This window comes from Anabrus simplex, chromosome 7, assembly GCF_040414725.1.
Source record: "Anabrus simplex isolate iqAnaSimp1 chromosome 7, ASM4041472v1, whole genome shotgun sequence".
In the NCBI taxonomy this organism is placed as follows: Eukaryota; Metazoa; Arthropoda; class Insecta; order Orthoptera; family Tettigoniidae; genus Anabrus; species Anabrus simplex.
In genome coordinates, this window is record NC_090271.1 from 31,085,986 (window position 1) to 31,105,346 (window position 19,361).

General features: G+C 37.5%; 1 protein-coding gene across 2 annotated transcripts in view; it reads left to right on the top strand.

The window, feature by feature from the left end:
* The window catches only part of nrm (neuromusculin), a 1,172,097-nt gene extending 1,160,263 nt beyond the window's left edge, over positions 1-11,834 (top strand). The window contains exons 22-23 of one of the 2 annotated variants that reach the window (XM_068228563.1): positions 10,397-10,712; positions 11,815-11,834. In XM_068228563.1, coding sequence (XP_068084664.1) covers positions 10,397-10,708 — 312 coding nt within the window. In that variant the 3' untranslated portion in view covers positions 10,709-10,712; positions 11,815-11,834. Of the gene's footprint in view, positions 1-10,384; positions 10,713-11,814 lie in introns of those variants that run through there. The other variant, XM_067151064.2, reaches the window with a different exon arrangement.
* Positions 11,835-19,361: the final 7,527 nt, after the last annotated feature.

Here is a 19,361-nt window from a genome sequence, read left to right on the forward strand (position 1 = left end):
CTAAATATGTTCCAACTGTTAAGCATTAGAGCATAAGATTTCAGGTACATAAACTTTGTTAAGAAATCTCATTTTATCAAGGTCCTCACAAGAGGACAGGAGCATGAATAATAAAGCTTCTGCTTAGGTGTTGCTAGTCCTGATGTTAACTCCTTCCTTGGCATTTCTCAAGGAAGAAATCTTATCCACTCAAATGTGAGAAGAAATATGCAGAAGTGATGTGCCAGGCAAGAAAGTGATTAAGAATTTAGTACGCAGAGGAAATGGTACAGGATTACCTAAGATTTTCAGCTGACCTATTATTAAACGAGAAACAAAAAAAAGGAAGGATTGTAGCAAGAAAGGGAAATAAATGTGGAAAAGAGTTAATAGAATGTCATTTAATGGTTGTGCTAGAAACTTCCCAAGGTGGTGGTAGCAATTATTAAATATAAAGAGAAAGTTCAACTGTTCAACCATCCTTACTTAACACTAAACAGAAGGAAAATGGAAGAGGTTCAACGCTTCAAAGAATGAAGGTATCAGCAAAAGAGGAGAAGGGCTGCGGAGGGCATGGAAATGAAAGATTCTCTAGGTCTCGCAAACCATTGGGGTCGGAAGAGAACAAGAGTTGAGCGAGGGAGGACGGACAGGAACAATGCCAGGCTCAGCTAGAGGAACCATTGTTGCCAACCCATGCTCCCACTGTTAGTCGCTTCTACATTTATATCTGGGTATGCGGCCTCCGATTGGGTTGCGTCAAGCAGTCTGACATTTGGTTGGATATCTGAGCACACGACCTCTGATTGGTTCGCACTGTGCAGTTTGTCGTCTGGTTGAATATATGAGGGCATGACTTATGAATGCGTCACGCCAAGCAGTCTGTAGTCAGATTGGATCTCGGAATGCACGACCTCCGATTGGGTGGCGCCAAGCAAGCGGTCCTCTGGTTGTTTGACTGTGATGTCCCTGATCTTAGTTGGCTTCAGCCGAAAGTTATATAAGGGGGTATACCAAGCCTTGCTGAGCTTCAGACCTTCTTCCTTTCTATTAAAGTTATCCAGATGTTTGTGTATTTCAATAGCTTCCCTGTAGAGGCGGGCATGGAAGTGGGATGTTGTGGCCAATATATCAGTATCCTCGTAACAGATCTCATGCTTTCTGTCAGGCAGTGCATGCTCCGTTACTTTTGACTTGTCGTATGAGAGGAGTGGTCCGTGGCAGAATAGCCCGGAAGATTTTTATTTTATTAACAACAACAACAGCAGTAGCATGTGGCCTCCGAAGAGGCCTCGTGCAGGTCTTTTGCATTGATGCCGTATAGGCAATCTGCACATCTGTCAGGATGGGACCCTATCTACGATGAATTCTAATACTGAAGACGGCACACACACCCAGCCCCCAAGACACCGGAATTAATCAATGAAAGTTCAAGTCCCAGGGCCAGCTGGGAATCGAACCAAAGTAGACTACTTTATCAAATAATGCATGAATAGTGTAGAAAATGTAATTACAAGACAAATACAGAAACAACTTTGCTCAGTTAAGCAAGGACTGACAGTTTGTTCAGTAGGAAGTGTTTCCACGGATATTCATTGTGGTATACCTTGGATAAAGTTGTCCAAGTCATCTCAAGGGAGGCTAGCCCACTCTTAGACAATGGCTGGAAGGTCCAGAGACATTGCAGGCCATTGCATTCGGGCAATGTTGAACTCCTGGAGTATATTACACAACACTACCACTCGATGTGGTCTTGCATTTCATCTAAAAGAATGCAGATATCCTGTGAGGAATGTGTGCACAAATTATGGCACCCCCTTGCAAATGCAACAGTGACTCTTCAGATTATCATCAATAGGCACGAATGTGGTTTGACTTCTGAGTGACTGAACCTCTACTGAAAATGTGCCAAAGTGAACTAAAGGACAGCACGCTAACTATTTAGCCATGGAGCCGGACATGTTGATGATGATAATAATAATAATAATAATAATAATAATAATAATAATAATAATAATAATAATAATAATAATAATAATTTTGTGTGTCTATTTCTAGCGTTGTAAGGCAGACCCTTCAATGAGCGTGGGTAGCATCTGCTGTGTATAGGATACTTGTGTTATTGTAGTGGACAATAGTGCTGGATGCGATGTGAAAGTTACAGGGATGCTGGGGTCAGTATAAAATCCCAGTCCCAGAGCCAATGGAAATAACCATTTAACCTGGCCAGGAATCAAACTTATTCTTGCCACCACCTCATATCAGAAGCATACTCCTCTTCCATCCAGAATGTATTTCTGTTTCATTTAGGGATCGGAACATTGTCATTATTTTTGTTATTCTAATGTCTGTATTCTTAGTTAATTAGTGGAGAAAGTGACTAGAGACTGAAATGCCATCTAATTCCAGCATTTATGTGGAGTGAATATGAAAATCAAAAGATAAAAAGTATATTCAGAAGAAGATCCTTTTTATCATTGATGAACTTTGATCCAATATGATGGAATTATGTGATATTGTTGTTCTTGTGCATGTATTCCTTTAGCCTTAATTTATCCGATTAAGTGGTTCATTTCCACCTGCTCATTTCTTCACACATCATAATCATCTCAAACAAAACCGAAATGGACTCTGTATATTTTAAGATTTAGCATGTGCAGCAAACAAACAATGTATATAAATGCATGTAATGCATATAAATAAGTCCCGTTCCCTACTCTGTACAAATGAAGATCTTCAAAGAAGACACTATTTTCTTTTCTAACAACTCTAAATGGCCTGTAAGGAAGTGGTACATCAATTAATATTCCTCATAGCTGAAAAGGAACAACTATGTATAGATTTTAAAGGAACTGGTTTTTTAAAAGGCTACAATAAATTGATTTAAAATACATATTTTTTAAAAGTTATTTCACGAGAACCTCATGATGTAGTTAAGGCATGAGAATACAGTTAGTACCTAAATTCTTGAGATTATTTCAAATGAATATCGATCGCATGAAGGGCATGTTCAGTCAAAGCATTGCATTTAACTATTGGTTGTTGAAGCCATGCTAATGCTATACAAAAACACAAGAAAAGGTATCATTGTTCCATTTGCAGAAATTTAGAGAAGAAAAGATTCACTGAAGACCTATCGATATAATTCACTTTCAGTAGCTGGTTATCCTTAGCAAAAGGAAGGAAGAAAGCTTCTAGTTTTACTGTCGGTATTGTGATCATAGCAAATACAGTAGAGACAATACGCGACACTTCCGGATTTAGCCTTGTTAAAATGGGAGGCAAGTCACAAGTGGCCCTCCTAGTGGCTTGACCTGAAAATTCGCGCTAAATTCAAATATCAATGGAAATGTATGTACGGAAATGGATAAATAAATTATGTCTAGAAAGAAAGTGTTACTAAGATATTAACTTCAAAGTTGCTAAAGGAATTCTGGATAAATGAATGAAGAATTATTTAACAGGTTATTATTTAAAGACTGATGTTAGACATATAATCACGATTTGAAATGGACTGCTCTGAAAGGGCTTGATCTTTCATTTATGCATTACTTTTTTAGCTTTAGAATTCCTGCCTGGACATTCATGGCTAGATTTTTCTTTTTTCCCATTTAAAAGCATTGTATCATCATATTAAAACACTTCTCAACAAAAATATCAGCACATTCCTTACACACATGATTCAATTATTCACATTTAAGAGCTGGACAATTTTCCTCTTAACTTGAAGCCTACTAACAGAAAGAAAATCTATAAATTTAGCCTCAAAAACATTCAAACTTTCCCTATATGCAATACTTGCCATTACATTAGGGTAAAGCAAATTTGCATCATCATATCGTTTCAACAAAATATGTACATTTCTTAAATCACCCATATTTTCTTCAGTGCTTGACAACGCATTACGGCATTCCAAATGGGGTAACTTGGAACACAACCAGCCACACTCATATGCATATGTATTTTCCTGAACTAAATCAAACCCACTTATCAGACCTACAACAACACATCAGGATTGAAGGTTAACTGCTGCACTATACAATAAAATATGCGTATTATATTTTAAGCCAGTTAAAATATGGGTCGAGAAGGTCAGAAGATTATGAAGTACTATAAAAATCTCTTTGTCACTGGAAGAATATATATGCAAACACAATATTACTTACATTTTCTTGTCATGAGGTAACCGGAACTAAGACCGCGCATTCTTCTCTCTTCATACTTACTGCAGCCAAACACAGTACATACCTTTCCTCTCATGTTGAGAGGAGATATCAAGGAACGACACGCGCTACTATTTAATTATGTCAACTCACTGAAAACTCATTAATAACACCAAAAACTTCACACACATATACACGTGCTCTTATGACAGAATCAGTAGTTCTCAGGTCAATCCGCTAGAGAGAGCTCTAATAGCTGTCCCTCGATATCTCACTGAGTGTTGCGTATTGTCTCTACTCTGTTTGATCATAGCCACAGAACCTCCAGTTCCATGTGAAGGCATTTGTCATCATCCTTAGCATTACAGTATTTGTTATCTGTCCCCGACTTTCATTAAGTAGTTTCCTTTATCAATCAATTGTAATTGATCTGAATTTAGGGCTGTCAACCAGGTGGCAGATTCCCTATCCTAGTCCTTTCTTAAATTATTTCAAAGAAATTGTAAATTTATCAAGCATTTCCTTTGATAAATTATTCTATTCCCTCATTCCTCCTCCTATAAACAAATATTTGTTGCAATTCGTCCTCTTGAATTCCAATTTTATCCTCTTCATATTGTGATCTTTCCTACTTTTAAAGACACCGCTCAAACCTAATTGTCTACTAATGACATTCCACGCCATTTATTCACTGACAACTTGGAACATACCTCTTGGTTGAGCAGCTCATCTTCTTTCCCCCAAGTCTTCCCAGCCCAAACTTTGCAACATTTTTGTAACGCAACTCCTTTGTCAGAAATTGCCCAGAACAAATCGAGTTGCTTTTCTTTGGATTTTTCCAGTTCTTGAATCAAGTAATCCTGGTGTGGATCCCATACACTGGAACCATACTCTAGTTGGTGTCTTATCTGCCCTGTTCTTTAAGTCCTTACTACAAGCCCTAAATACCCTCATAACCATGTGCAGAGATCTGTACCCTTTATTTACAATCCCATTTATATGATTACCCCAATGAAGATCTTACCTTATTTTAACACCTAGGTACTTACGATGATCCCCAAGGAACTTTCACCTCATCAACACAGTAATTAAAACCGAGAGGACTTATTTGCGAAACTCACAACCTGACTTTTAACCCCATTTATCATCATACCATTGCCTTCTGTCCATCTCACATTATCGAGGTCATTTTGCAGTTGCTTACAGTATTGTAACTTACTTATTTCTCTATAAAAAAATAAACATAATCTGCAAAAAGCCTTATCTCTGATTCCACTTCTTTACTCATATCATTTATATATAAGAAAACATAAATGTCGAACAATACTATCTTGAGGAATTAACCTCTTAATTATTACAGGGTCAGAAAAAGCTTCACCTACTCTAATTCTCTGAGATCTATTCTCTAGAAATATAGCCACCCATTCAGTCACTCCTTCTGTCTAGTCCAATTGCACTCATTTTTGCCAGTAGTCTCTCATGATTCACCCTATAAAATGCCTTCGACTGGTCAATCACGATACAGTCCAATTGATCTCCTGAATCCAAGATATCTGCTATATCTCACTGGAATCCTACAAGTTGAGCTCAGTGGAATAACCTTTTTAGACCCAAACTGCCTTCTAACGAACCAGTTACTAATATCGCAGACATGTCTAATATAATCAGAAAGAATGCTTTCCCAAAGCTTACACACAATGCATATCAAACTGATTGGCCTATAATTTTCAGCTTTATGTCTATCACCCTTTTCTTTATACACAGGGACTACTATAGCAACTCTCCATTCATTTGGTACAGCTCCATCATGCAAACAATAATCACATAAGTACCAGTACTTCAGATATGGTACTATATCCCAACCCATTCTTTAGTATATCCCCAGAAATATTATCAATTCTAGCCGCCTTTCTAGTTTTCAACCTTTGTATCTTATTTTAAATGTTGTTGTTATCATAGGTAAATTTTAACACTTCTTTAGTATTAGTCACCTCCTCTGTCTGGACGTTATCCCTGTAACCAACAATCTTTGCATACTGCTGATTGAATACTTCTGCGTTTTGAAGATCCTCACATACACACTCCCCTTGCACTATTATTATGATTATAATGGTCACCATACAAACTCTTTCTGCTGCAATTATTTTTATTAACAGTCTTTTAGATTATACTTTATTACTGCTGTCATTATTATTATTATAATAACTATATCAGTGGAGATCTTGCGTGCTTTAGTTGTTATTTTTATTACTAATATTGGTACTTCGCTATTATTATTAGTATTATTCATATCAAGTACCAGTATTAAAAATAAGTCAGCACAGGTAGTTTTGCAAGACAAACTTAACTGGAGCAGTGAAAAAGTTAACAGAATGCTTATCAATTTGCATTATTATATGTGTATGCTGAATGAAAATGGTTCCGAATGTGATATACAGGGTGAAGCGTAATTCGCGCACTCGGGCGTCGCAGCGCGACTCCTCACATGCCAGCAATAAAAAAATGTCTCTTACAAATTTTCGTCTTGCGAGTATATCCGGTAAAAAACGGACGTTGAAGAGTAGCAATCTGGCAACACTGTAACCATATGTAGGGTAACTACACCTGTCAGCACGTTCTCGTCGTGCTGTACAGTTGGTGCAGTGGGTAGAGCTTTTGGTTGGCATGCAGGAGGTCGATGGTTTGATCCTGGGTTGAGGCGCATTTTTTATTTGCTAATTTCCATCTGACATTACATACTGTAATACAGTAAGACACCGTTTCTGAGGTCACATGTATCCTACATTTACAACATTTTGTAACGCTGAAACAACAAATACCGTACCTGGTTAGACTAATAAGAAATAGATAGCTGAAACAAACAGGTTTCACATCTAGTAGATAAAGTGGTGCGAATAAATTCACGCCCACGACGTGGAAAGGGCGCCTTTCAGGCTGACCAATGAAAACGATTGTTCGTCCATTTCTAGGATCGTGGTATGTAAGTGCAAATGGTTTCTAGAGGGCCCACTGCAATCGCTGTTGACGATTAAGATGCCAGATACCATACCACCTGGACTACATTTACGAAATAAAAAACATACGCCTTAACCCAGGATTGACCACTCGACCTCCTGCATGCTAACCCAAAACTCTATCCACTGCACCAACTGTACAGTACAGCCAACATCTTCTGACAGAGGTAGTTACCCTACATGTGGTTACAGTGTTGCCAGATTGCTATTCATCAACGTCGTTTTTCTGCCGAATATACTCGCAAGACGAAATTTTGTAAGAGACATTTTTTTATTGCTGGGATGTGAGGAGTCGCACTGCGACGCCCGAGTGCGCGAATTACGCTTCACCCTGTATATGAGCATAATAAACCCAGTACCGGTAATGAAATAGAGGATCCATTATCCATAACCAGAGGTAAATGGTTCATATCTCTGATGTCCTGTGATGCAGTACACTGAATTCACAACAGAAAGTTAGCAGCGAAGAGTGCTGGTAGTAGCATTCAAAGTTCCCATGGAAAATGCATGGGGTATGCAGAAATCATCAGAACCTTTACTAAAGAATAGAATACTGACATGAACATTGACTGAGGATTGCAGGGTATCAGATGTTTACATGTGCTGTGCAGTTGGCAAGCAATACAGTAGAGTGCATTGCATGACTCAGCACATGTAGGGGAGGGGAGTGGACAAGCATGGCATCAGGAAGAAGAAATTTAAAGCATCATTTCTTGTAAATGTTTGTGCTTATGCCTTGCACTGGGTGAAACACTGAAAAAATGAAATAAAAATATTAATGTTCACAGTATGTACATAAACAATTAACAGAAATCTGTTATCACTAAAGATCTGACCTTTTACATCTAAGTAATGTACAGAAGATATTTGACATTAATAGAAGTGTACACAATGTTAATGTACAGAATTAGACTTGACTTAGTTTTATTAGCCAATATCCTTGGATACACTGTTCTAAACTTAGCCTTTAATACTTGTAAATACCACAGGATATGCTTGCAATGTTTACTTTTATTGAATATATTTTAAGTGGGTATATCTTTTCAGTAATTATTTTTCAGTGTGGTGAATTTTGGCGTGTGCAAAATGTACTGTGTTTATTGATATGCTTCATAAAACAAATGCACTATGCTCACCCAAAACTGGGAAGCGTTTTACAACTAGGATTTAAGTTTTGAATGCCAGTCGGTTCAGGATACCTTAGCGCATGGTAATCGGGATAAAGATGCTACATTATCCGGGCATGATGATCAGATGCTGCTCTGTGATAAGCAGCAAGGTTGCACATAAGCGAGCAATATGTCAGTGTGTTATGGTAGCGCACCGTCCAAGGTTAATTTAAGATATTACCTACCAAAATTTATTCGGATCAACCTATTCAATACAATAGAATTTACAAAGTTAGGACTTACATCCTATTCAACTAAAATTTGAAGGGACATGTTTCGTCCTTTAAAAGGGCATCATCAGCCTTTTTACACTCATACTCAAAGATAAAAATCAGAATCCTGATTGTCATGGTAAAAAATATAAAATGAGAATATAAGATTAGAGTGAAATTATACAATGTGAGAAATTGTTATGAGTTCTTAAATAATAATTTACAATTAAAACTTCATTTAAAATGTTTGCGAAGAAGGTTATCAAGCAAGAGAGCTTGAACGGCCATACGTTGCGTAGGCTGACAGAAATTACTCACAATTGAACTTACATTCCTTTGCCGATTTTCTTTATGAGGAGGAAATAAAATACACTAGAGATCAATTTTTGTTTCAGAAAACTATGTCCTCTTAAAATTTCTGTAACTTATTTTCGGTCACTCTGTATAATACAAGGTTTACGAAACAATAAGGGGGATCAGGACCAACCCTCTAACATCTAGAGTCACCATGAAGAGAGTAAGGTAAAGTAGTTTTGCAATCAGCATTTAAAGGTGGGATTCTTGGTTGTTATCCTTGGTCTCAGTTTATTTTGAACAATGTTGTGAGTGAAGCAAGTATTGTATTGCTGCTAAAATTTGACCTCCAGTTTTTTTTATGGATCTTGATGTTTCATAAAGCCTTGAGAGTGGAAAAGTGGATTTTGCAACATAACTTTGATTTAAGAGGACCTAGGGGCACCTTCGAGGCATTTGGTCTGCAGACCTTATCTAAAATAACATTATCTTAATTGCCCAATTTGAATCTGAATGAAAATTGCAAGTTAGAAGGTTGGTTCCTCTTCTCATTTTAACTGTCTGGATCCACGTCATCATGACCTGTTATTATTAGACATCATTTTTCATACATCATGCATTATATATACAGGATGGTCGGAAACAATGTGAACCAGGTATATTGAATGGAAAATTCTAAGTTCCCATGGAGGGAATATGATGATCCTGATAAATAATTTGAAAAATAATTCACTATCTTGTGCCATTGTCATTTCATCAGCTGCTGAAATTAGCCGATCAGATCACTTCATGGGCAAATTCAAATGGGATTTGCAAGGCACTGTTGCTAAATCTGCACATGGCTTAAGAACAACCAGATAGCACCAAAAAGAAAAAGAAAAAAAAATCGTCAGGGTGAGGAATTGGAAGACGGACCTCCGAGCTGCGAGGATCGCTCTATAGCAAGTATGCTACGGTGACACCGACCAAAACCCACGGTAGGTGTGTGTTTGATTTCTCGGCATAGATACCTTCTAGGAGATCGGTCATTTAAGGAAATGTTCATTATTCAGCCATGTGGCATGCATACAGTGGCCTTGAACTCACGTTGCAATACAACCTTCTTTGATTGGTGCTCTCAAGATGGTTGTGTGCCATGTCCAGATTTAGCAACATTGCCTCACAAAGCGCATTTGAATGTGCCTGTGAAGCAACCTGATTGACTAACTTCAGCAACTGATAAAATGACAACGGTGCAAGATATCAATTTTTTTTAAACGTTATTCACCAGCATGATCAAAACTCTAACACTCATATAAGTTACCTGGTTTACATTGTTTCTGATCTGTGTTGATGAGGAATAGACACATACCATTACTTATGTACCGATATGTGAAATTTCAGAAAGTTTAAACTATTATAATTTTACCACTCCTTTATGTTAAATCAGTCACTTTAAAAAGAAAGGAAATTATGAGAATTTTGGGACAACCGTAAACGTAACGAGTAGTGTACAGTAAAATTCTTGGGTAGTGCTTGCAACTAACCAGCATGGCTTGTGGCTCTCCTTCCAGAGCCAACTGCAGCAGCATCACCATCATCACTACAATCTAACATCACAGCATCATCTACTAATGAACCCCACCAACACTACCCAGTGTGGCAGCACCAGAAGAAGCAATAGGACTTACCTTCCCCCTTTACGACTGGAGTACCAGCAACCTTATTATATGACCGACCCCTACGTCTCGGATAGTATAGTGTATGCAGATCTAGCTCTGGCCGCCAGTGTTGGACGGCGCGATCCCCACCTTCCCCCACATTATAGGCCCCAGCAAGCCCCAACGGAATATGCCATCTTGAAGTTCCATGATGTGGGACAGGAAATAGATGTGTAAAGTGGTGGGTACCTTAATTTATTGATTCTTGATGTGTAGCTAGAGTTTCTTTTTTTATGTGATCCTAGTTTGGCACCAATAATTTAAAATCAAATATTTATAATTATAGGTAATGTACCATAAGCCTATTTTGTCTCTTAATGCATATTAGTGTAAATTGGTTCAAGATGTATAATTTAACAGTTGTAATAGATCCTGTATTTCAATGGTCAATTTGTTGTTTATATTTTGAATTATTTTCATTTGAATTTGTGTTTATTTGAATACATTAGCATTAGGGGTTAGAAACTGACTTACTGTACATTACTTAAACAATCAGCAAGTGAGTCAGAACTTAGCCCTTGGTAGGGGTGAAGAGAGCAGAGAGAGGAAGGGAGCTCAGATGTTCTCAATTTTATCAGTATTGGGGTTTTTATTATTTCAACTTCATCTTCTATTATTCTCTAAAAGTAGTATGATTCATATAAAATAATTTCTGATCATGAAAACTCTTCTTCCTTCAAGAATGGCACCCTCATTGAGCATCCTGTGGATTTGCCAGAAGGTAGCAGTGTGTGAAGATTTAAATCCAGTCTTTTTTTAAATTTCATCTTTATCTCTCCATTCTGCTACTCCTACCATCCCCGCTAACCTATCATTGTGTATATTATCTTTGTACATTTCTATTTGGGGACTACCAAGACAAAGTGGTAAAGGTGAACTCAATTTACTTTAATGGACTTGAGTTCATTGTAAGAGAGTCAAAAATTAAGAAACAAGACTTCTACTTTTGCAAGGCACTTGGTCCTGGGGTTTACTTGGTCTACATCAGAAATGGGTACCAATTTGATTTTTGGAAACAAAGTTGGTTGGGCGTGGAGTCAATCATTTTATCCCACTACCTCCAAGAGTACAAAGATACTTTGCACTTTTATTTTTTAGTATGTTTCTATCATCTACATTTCAATTGCATTCAAACTGAAGATGACAAAGAACCCCACTGAAATAGAGTAAAAATTGTGAGAGGGTGCTCAAAAGCTATGTGCAAGAATTATTGAACCAATCAGACATATACCTTTATAAAGAGCACCAATGTGAGATTATAATCCTGTCTATTTCCTCAACAGGACCGTCTGAAACCCAGCATTACGTACATTTATTAGAAGAGTGTGAACTGGCTTTTGCTGAGACTAGAGTTTTCAGGTTGGCTACTATAATGTTCAAACTTGGGATGTGAAGTAATATAAACAGCTTGTAGCTTTTGGGCACTTGTGTAATTATCTGCATGAAATACATGTCTTGCCTCCTCTTTTGTATATACTACAGTATTTTGTTATAACAACCATCTTACTTTCCATAATTATTCCCTATTAATCTATTTTAAGATACCGGTACATCATATGCAGGAAATACGGTACAGTATTTTTAATTCACCTGATAGGCATGGGAGGAACTTCAAAATTAAAATCGGGAGTAGCAAATTACTTTATTCATACTTCTAACATTTTCTGGATTGGGAGGTTATAAATTAACCACCTCACACCCAAAACTGCCAAATCTCCAAAAATAGCAATTTTCCAGGAAATAGAGTTTTAAATTTTCAGTTGTTTGGGTAAAGTGGTTTTATTTTTTTGATAGTTGTTTTACATCACACCGACACAGATAGGTCTTATGGCGACGATGAGACAGGAAAGGGCTAGGAGTGGGAAGGAAGCGGCCGTGGCCTTAATTTTAAGGTACAGCCCCGGCATTTGCCTGGTGTGAAAATGGGAAACCACGGAAAACCATTTTCAGGGCTGCCGACAGTGGGGTTCGAACCTACTATCTCCCGAATACTGGATACTGGCCGCACTTTAGTGACTGCAGCTATAGAGCTTGGTGGGTAAAGTGTAAATATTTCTAAAATGTGTTGAAAGATTCAGATCATTAATATATTATTAATTATACCAGATTTATTTTTAAAGGCAATCTATTTTGTCCCCTTGTATCTCTTCAATGCTGGATCGAAATTTAAATTATTGTCATTTTCTATTTTGTAATTAAATGTGTTTCACACAAGGATTTGGTTCTTGGAATTATGAAACAATGCAATTGACTGACTAGTGGCAGTATAAGAGAGAAGAAGCAAGTAACTACTGATTTAATTACCATTTGTTTGTCACTGATGATAATAGTAAAAAATTTACTGGAAATATTTGCATTCTTCTGTTCCTGTATTAAATATCTCAATACTTTTCATATAGATGTAAATAAATAAATGAATCAGTCAATGAATCTTCAGCTTATCCCAGTTGTTTTCGAAGTCACTTAAGTCACCCTGGCTTATTTTGGTATTTGGCAAGGGATTGAAGGCCAAATACCTTTCCCTATATCACACAGTTATTTCTGACTCAGGATCCACCAACTTCAAACCTCGGTTAACTGAGATGAAAGCCAGCAACTAGGGCAATGCACTAATCTTATGTAAAATATTATGTAACTTGTAAGAGAGACCATCATCACCACAATTCATAAAGCATTATACATATTCACAAGAGCATAACAAAAATTGATGTCTGAAGACAGTTTCCATAGGGTCATGGCTAAGTAAGACTATAACCATTAATTATTAAATTATTAATTATTAAATTGTCTACTAATGGTAGTAGCATTGATATAAATACACAACTCTGTTGCAATAATACCGGCCATTCAATTATGTTGGAGGGATAAGTACCAGTTCATTCATGAAGTATTGTCTTTGATGGACAGAGTTTTGGAAACATGTCCTCAAAATGAGCAAATTATGTCATTGAAATTGATGCCAGGTGTGTATGAATACTGACTTCAAGTGTTATAAATACCACAAAGATCACTTGCATGTGATTAAAAGCATAAAGATCATTTTCTGAAAGCAGAAACGATTGGTCCTCATAAAATCTGGCCATTATAAATTTACTATCAGAAATTTAAGGAAATATAAAGCAAAATCATAAAGTTCTAATAATGTCTCTTGTTACACAGCACAAATAATTATCTCAAGATTGTGAAGGAATATAAACAAATTGAGGGAGAAATTTACAGACGTAAGTGATATGACATGGAGAGAAAGTTTAGCATGAACCATGAACTTGCATTAATGCATCCTTAGAGAAGTTAAAATGATGTACTTCAATAATATTTTAAAGATACCTTTTCAAATTGAATAAGGAAGCTTGAAATCTACAAAACCTTAAATCTACTGGTCAAAGGGAAGGAATATACACTATTTTATGAAATTCAAGTCACGAAGTTGTGGCATTTCATGCTGAAAATATTGTCCTCTTTGACTGGTATTTAAAGCAGACACACCCAGGTGTAATTAACTGGGGGTAATTAAGATTGCTATCTTGGTTTCCTTGTTTTTTTAAGATTTGCTTTATGTCACACTGACACAGATAGGTTTTATGGGGATGATGGGACAGGAAAGGGTTAGGAGTGGGAGGGAAGCGGCCATGGCCTTAATTAAGGTACAGCCCCAGCGTTTGCCTGGTGTGAAAATGTGAAACCACGGAAAATCATCTTCAGGGCTGCTGACAACTACATGACCCAAACCATGCAGCCACTCACTTGGTAATTTGAACAGTGAGCAGACTCAGTTGTTCCATCACTCAGTGGGTGAGCAAACTGCGAGTTGTTGCCATGTTTGTTTTACGAGTGTTATAGGTAGTGACCGTGCAAGAAAGATGCTACAGTGTACCAACAAGTGAGTCACTTGAACTTTTGAGTTGCCAAATGGCTTGATCTGCCTAGGCTCTCTTCTGCTTATTGTGATCAGACAGCATGGACAGTTCCGCAGACTCATTTGTTCAGTGAAGTTGAGTACCTTTTTGAGTTTGATCCTTCCAAATAGAATGCTTGAGCAGGAAGCTCTGAGCTAGTCCCATTTCATGTAAATGAGTTTGAGCAAGTCTGCATGTCTTTTTGCACAGCTCTATTAGTGACAAGACAAGCATCCTCGTGTCCATGGAGTGTTCATTGAACTATTCAACCACAAATAGGGAGTGACTGGGCAGTGCATTGTCTTACTGTACGTACATGTCTCCTGCCGTACGCTGGAGGTGAACAAATTGCTGGACATGATCTAACAGCAGGTTCCTCTATCGTTCGTTGGTGGGGGATATTGTCAGATGCACCAAGGGTCCAATTTCATCCCACATGAACAATCCCCATACAATGATACAACAACCTCCAGCCTGAACTCTACCCTGCTGACAAAATAATCCGTTACTTTAAGTGCTTGTTGATGCACTCTTACCTTGCCATCGACATGTACAAACTGGTACCATGACTCATTTGTCCTGGTGATCTTTCTCTATGCTTTGATAGTTCAGTGGTGGTGTTCTATTCCAATATCATTCTTTGTGCCTAGTGACATGTTGTGAGAAGTGGTACCCATGTGGGACAGTGGATGGATGGTATGGGTGCTCACACTCCATTGTTATCCAACATTGAATTTGCAAGGAATCTGTTGCACTGTGACTTGTTCATCGAAGTCAGTTGACACTAGTGACAGTAGTTTTGCCCAAATCTATGTACTCATGGTCCACTGTGGACACGGTGGCTTATGAAAGGCCTGCACGACTTTGGAGATGAAATAACCCATACATATGGCACTAACAACCTGACCGCAATCAAATGCACTGTGATCTCACATCTTACCCATCCTGCGCACACTTGTTACTCAACGTGGTCAGTACGAGGTCCGAAACATTGTTATCATGTACCATGTCGAACTATTACATTACAAGTGACTGAGCTGATCACAGCGCCATTTTGCCAAAATGGCAGTATCTCTGCTCATCAGTGTAACAGAACGTGTTATTAATATTGCTGGGTGGTTGAGGTGCTGGCCTTCTGACCCCAACGTAGCAGGTCTGATCTTGGCTCAGTCTGGTGGCATTTGAAGGAGCTTAAATACATCGGCCTTGTGTTGGTAGATTTACTGCCACATAAAAGAACTCCTGCGGGACAAAATTCCAGCACCTTAGCATCTCTGAGAACTGAAAAATAGTAAGTCAGATGAAAGCCAATAACATTATTATTATTATTATTATTATTATTATTATTATTATTATTATTATTATTATTATTATTATTATTATTATTATTATTATTATCTTTCTGAGATTTATGTCTCTGTATATCTTTCTTTCTTTCTTTCTTAGAACTATAGTTATCAATTTTCTTAATGCATGAAGTTAAACTATATAAATATATATATTACTTAATTGTCATATACTTACCTTACAAGCTATTCATATTTTATTTCACTTTTCCTTACTGAATGCCTCTTCTTGAGAGTGTTTAACAATATGAATGTACTGTTTCTTACATTGTCTTCACTTTTAATTCCATAGCTAATAGTCTCTTTATCTATGTAGTAATCCATTAAAATTTTTGTAAATGTTTATAAGTACAGTAGCTTATGGTTACTCATCATTTTATAGTTGAACTGATAATGGCATAACTTCCTTCAGCAAGTACTAAAAATTGTAATTTCTGCAATGCCTGAATTCCATGAGCTTTCTGCAAATTGATGACTTCATTGAATAAAGTACCACACATGAGAGGATCTTTGAATAACCTACTCATTTACCACAATATGGACTAAGTGTTAAATACCATGTCTAAGCTCTATAAAAGTGTACTTTTTACATTCCATCAAAAACAGATCAGTGAACAATAAGGGTAAGGTAAGGGTTATTCTGCCCGAAGGCAGGTCCGAACCTCCGCAGAGGTGTTCCTGAGCCGGAGTTTGCGTGCGGTAGGGTGGCCAGTTCCTTTCCGCTCCTCCATTCCCTTACCCCCCACCAACAGCGCGTGGCAACCCATCCAACTCCTGACCATGCCCAATGTTGCTTAATTTCGGAGATCTCACGGGATCCGGTGTTTCAACACGGCTATGGCCGTTGGCAGTGAACAATAAAGTGACTACAAATTACATGTAGCATGCAAAACTTCTTTGTGAATATGACCAAGTATACACTGAAAAAAATTCTAAATGGGCTTACATTTAGATCAATTAAGGAATATAGGGGTGAATCCTACCAAATATTTGAAGGCCATGTGGTACTCTTTCCTAGAGCAGACCTTCTGTGTTCAATTCCTCTATACGTGTCACCATCTTATTTCTGAAAGACAGCATTGCAAATGCAGTAAGGCATTTCTGGGGCATGGTGTTCCTTTAAGAAAATTTATTTTATCCTTGCCAATGATGGGTTCAGAAGTCATCATTGGAGTTGTAATCAGAATCTTGAGTAGATCTGTCAGTTTCCAAAATGTATGCTGTAGGTTGTGTGATAATACATGCTGTAGGCAATGGAACAGCACCTTCAGTGTTCCTGAAGTCCCACCCCTCATACAAAATATGGAGTTCTGTCTTCAGCCTATTCTTAAAAAGAATTGAATAATATTGAACAGCTACCATACTTCCCTTTCTGGAAAGTTTTAAAAGTAGTCATGGAAAATGACAGTGTTAACATATTCACTGCATCAAGATGACTTAATGAACTGAAGTGATACCGGTAATGAGTGTAATTCTGTCACACACTTGTTTGGCATCAATGTGCCAGCCTTCCATGTTTCTTTGCTTACCAATGGAGATTCAGTTTCAGCATGACTCTGATCTGTGCCATCTCTGATTTGCCTTACAACTCTATGAGATAAGACACTGCATTCCTTGTTTTGATTGCATCTGTTGTTCTTGCTGGTCACTGTTTGTATAAAATGTCTACAAGTGACACTATTTTGATGAAAAATATTAACCAGTAAAGAAATTATTCAGTCTCTAAATACGGTAATACCACAAACCTGTAGCCCTCTGACATGTTTTGTCATGGGAAAATTTCTTCATTTCTATCAAACATTCTTTCAAAGTCTCCTTGTTCTCAAATATTTCATTCTCAGCTCTTGATTTAAAGTTGCACTGAGTCACAGCTCAGAATTTGATGAGCGACCATCAATTTCAGTACCAACAAGCAATGTAGTGGCCTTGTGAAGCATGCAGAGAAAGCCAACAAATGAAGGAAAAACAATGTTACTGGTTGATTTTGTGAAGCAGCTGTTTCACTTGATGAGTATGGCACTGGGAGTATATGCTAGGTTACTGAACCTATATTTTTGCTTGAACTTCTCCCCCGTCATGTGACCAAACCACTTCAGTCTTGATACCTGGATCTTATTGAGGAGTGAATTATCTGTTCCTACTCTAATCTTCTCATTCCTGATCTTGTCTTTCTCGGTTTTCTGAATTATAGTATGGAGGAACTTCATTTCAGCTGCCTGGAGTTTAGAATTATCTCTATTGGTCAGTGCTGTGGTTTCGAGAATCAGAAGTTATACAATATCATCTTTGTTTTCATGCATGTTTGCTCATCCCACAGCAGATGTCTTACTTGGTGTTAAAATTTCATTTCCTAATTAATTTGGTTGTTTACCTCATGTTTTGCTAGGTTGTCATTTGATAGAATGCTACCCAAGCACTTGAAATCTGGAACAAAAACAACTTGGATTCACACAGCATGACTATAATCATTCTGCTCCCTCCTTATGCACTGCCACTGCCACCATCTTGGTCTTGCTGATGTTTAAACCATAATTCTTAAACTCCTTTTTCCAGCCTTTCAGTGTCTCTCCCATTTCCTGTTCTCATTCACTATAGATTGCAACATCATCTTCAAATGTGAAGGCTCTAATATTTCCATGCTCTTTTCTTTTAATAGATTTCATTATCACATCCATCACAATGGTAAATAGAAATGGTGACAATAAGCTGCACTCCTCTCTTGGTTTCAAACCAGTCCAACAGACCATATTCTACCTGAACACAATACCTGTTTCCACTGTACAACAATTTCACTTTGTCTGTGGGGCTGTCTTGCCCAGTATCTTCAGAATTGCTAGTCACATCATGACCTCTCACCGCAAGCTCTAACGCCCTACAAAACTTGATACAGTTGATAATTTTGTAAAACACATACCTATCTTTTTCCACTTATAGATTTTTCTTCATGATGTGCATGACAGCTGGATCATTACATTTACACTGCTGATAGAACTGAGATTCAATACATTATGTATTGTATGTGTTTAATTTGTGTTTGTGTTATTTTGTAAATTTGTTTTGCCTAAATGAGCCAGTTTCTTTGTACTCCATGAAGAAGAATCACTATTACCAAAGAGCACATAAGGGAAATAGAAATGAGCATTCTTTAGCTCACAACGGCATATCCAATTGTTTCCATGCATTGTCCTATGAAATTTTCTGATGTACACACAGCTTTCAACACCTTTTGATTTCTGATTTATAATCAGATCAGATGTTGGTTTTGCTGAATGTTTCACCTCAATTTTTTCTTCTGTACTTCTCCTAGAGAATGGATTAGCCAATAAACTCTAAAATGAATTCATTATTAAGTCCACAAAAGAGGTTAATACTAATTAGGAACTAATATTTAGAGGCCCCATGAAGAGAAGAAGAAGAAGAAGAGTCCACAAAAACACTACATTTCACAAACAAGCTCACAAGACACTTTGTTTTCATAGGCAGCAAAAATGCTCCACTCCCTGGATAGTGCACGGCCTACCAGTTCTAAGTGATAGTGAGTAGTACCATATGCCAGAGCAGGATATATTCACCCTCAGTGAGAGCTGC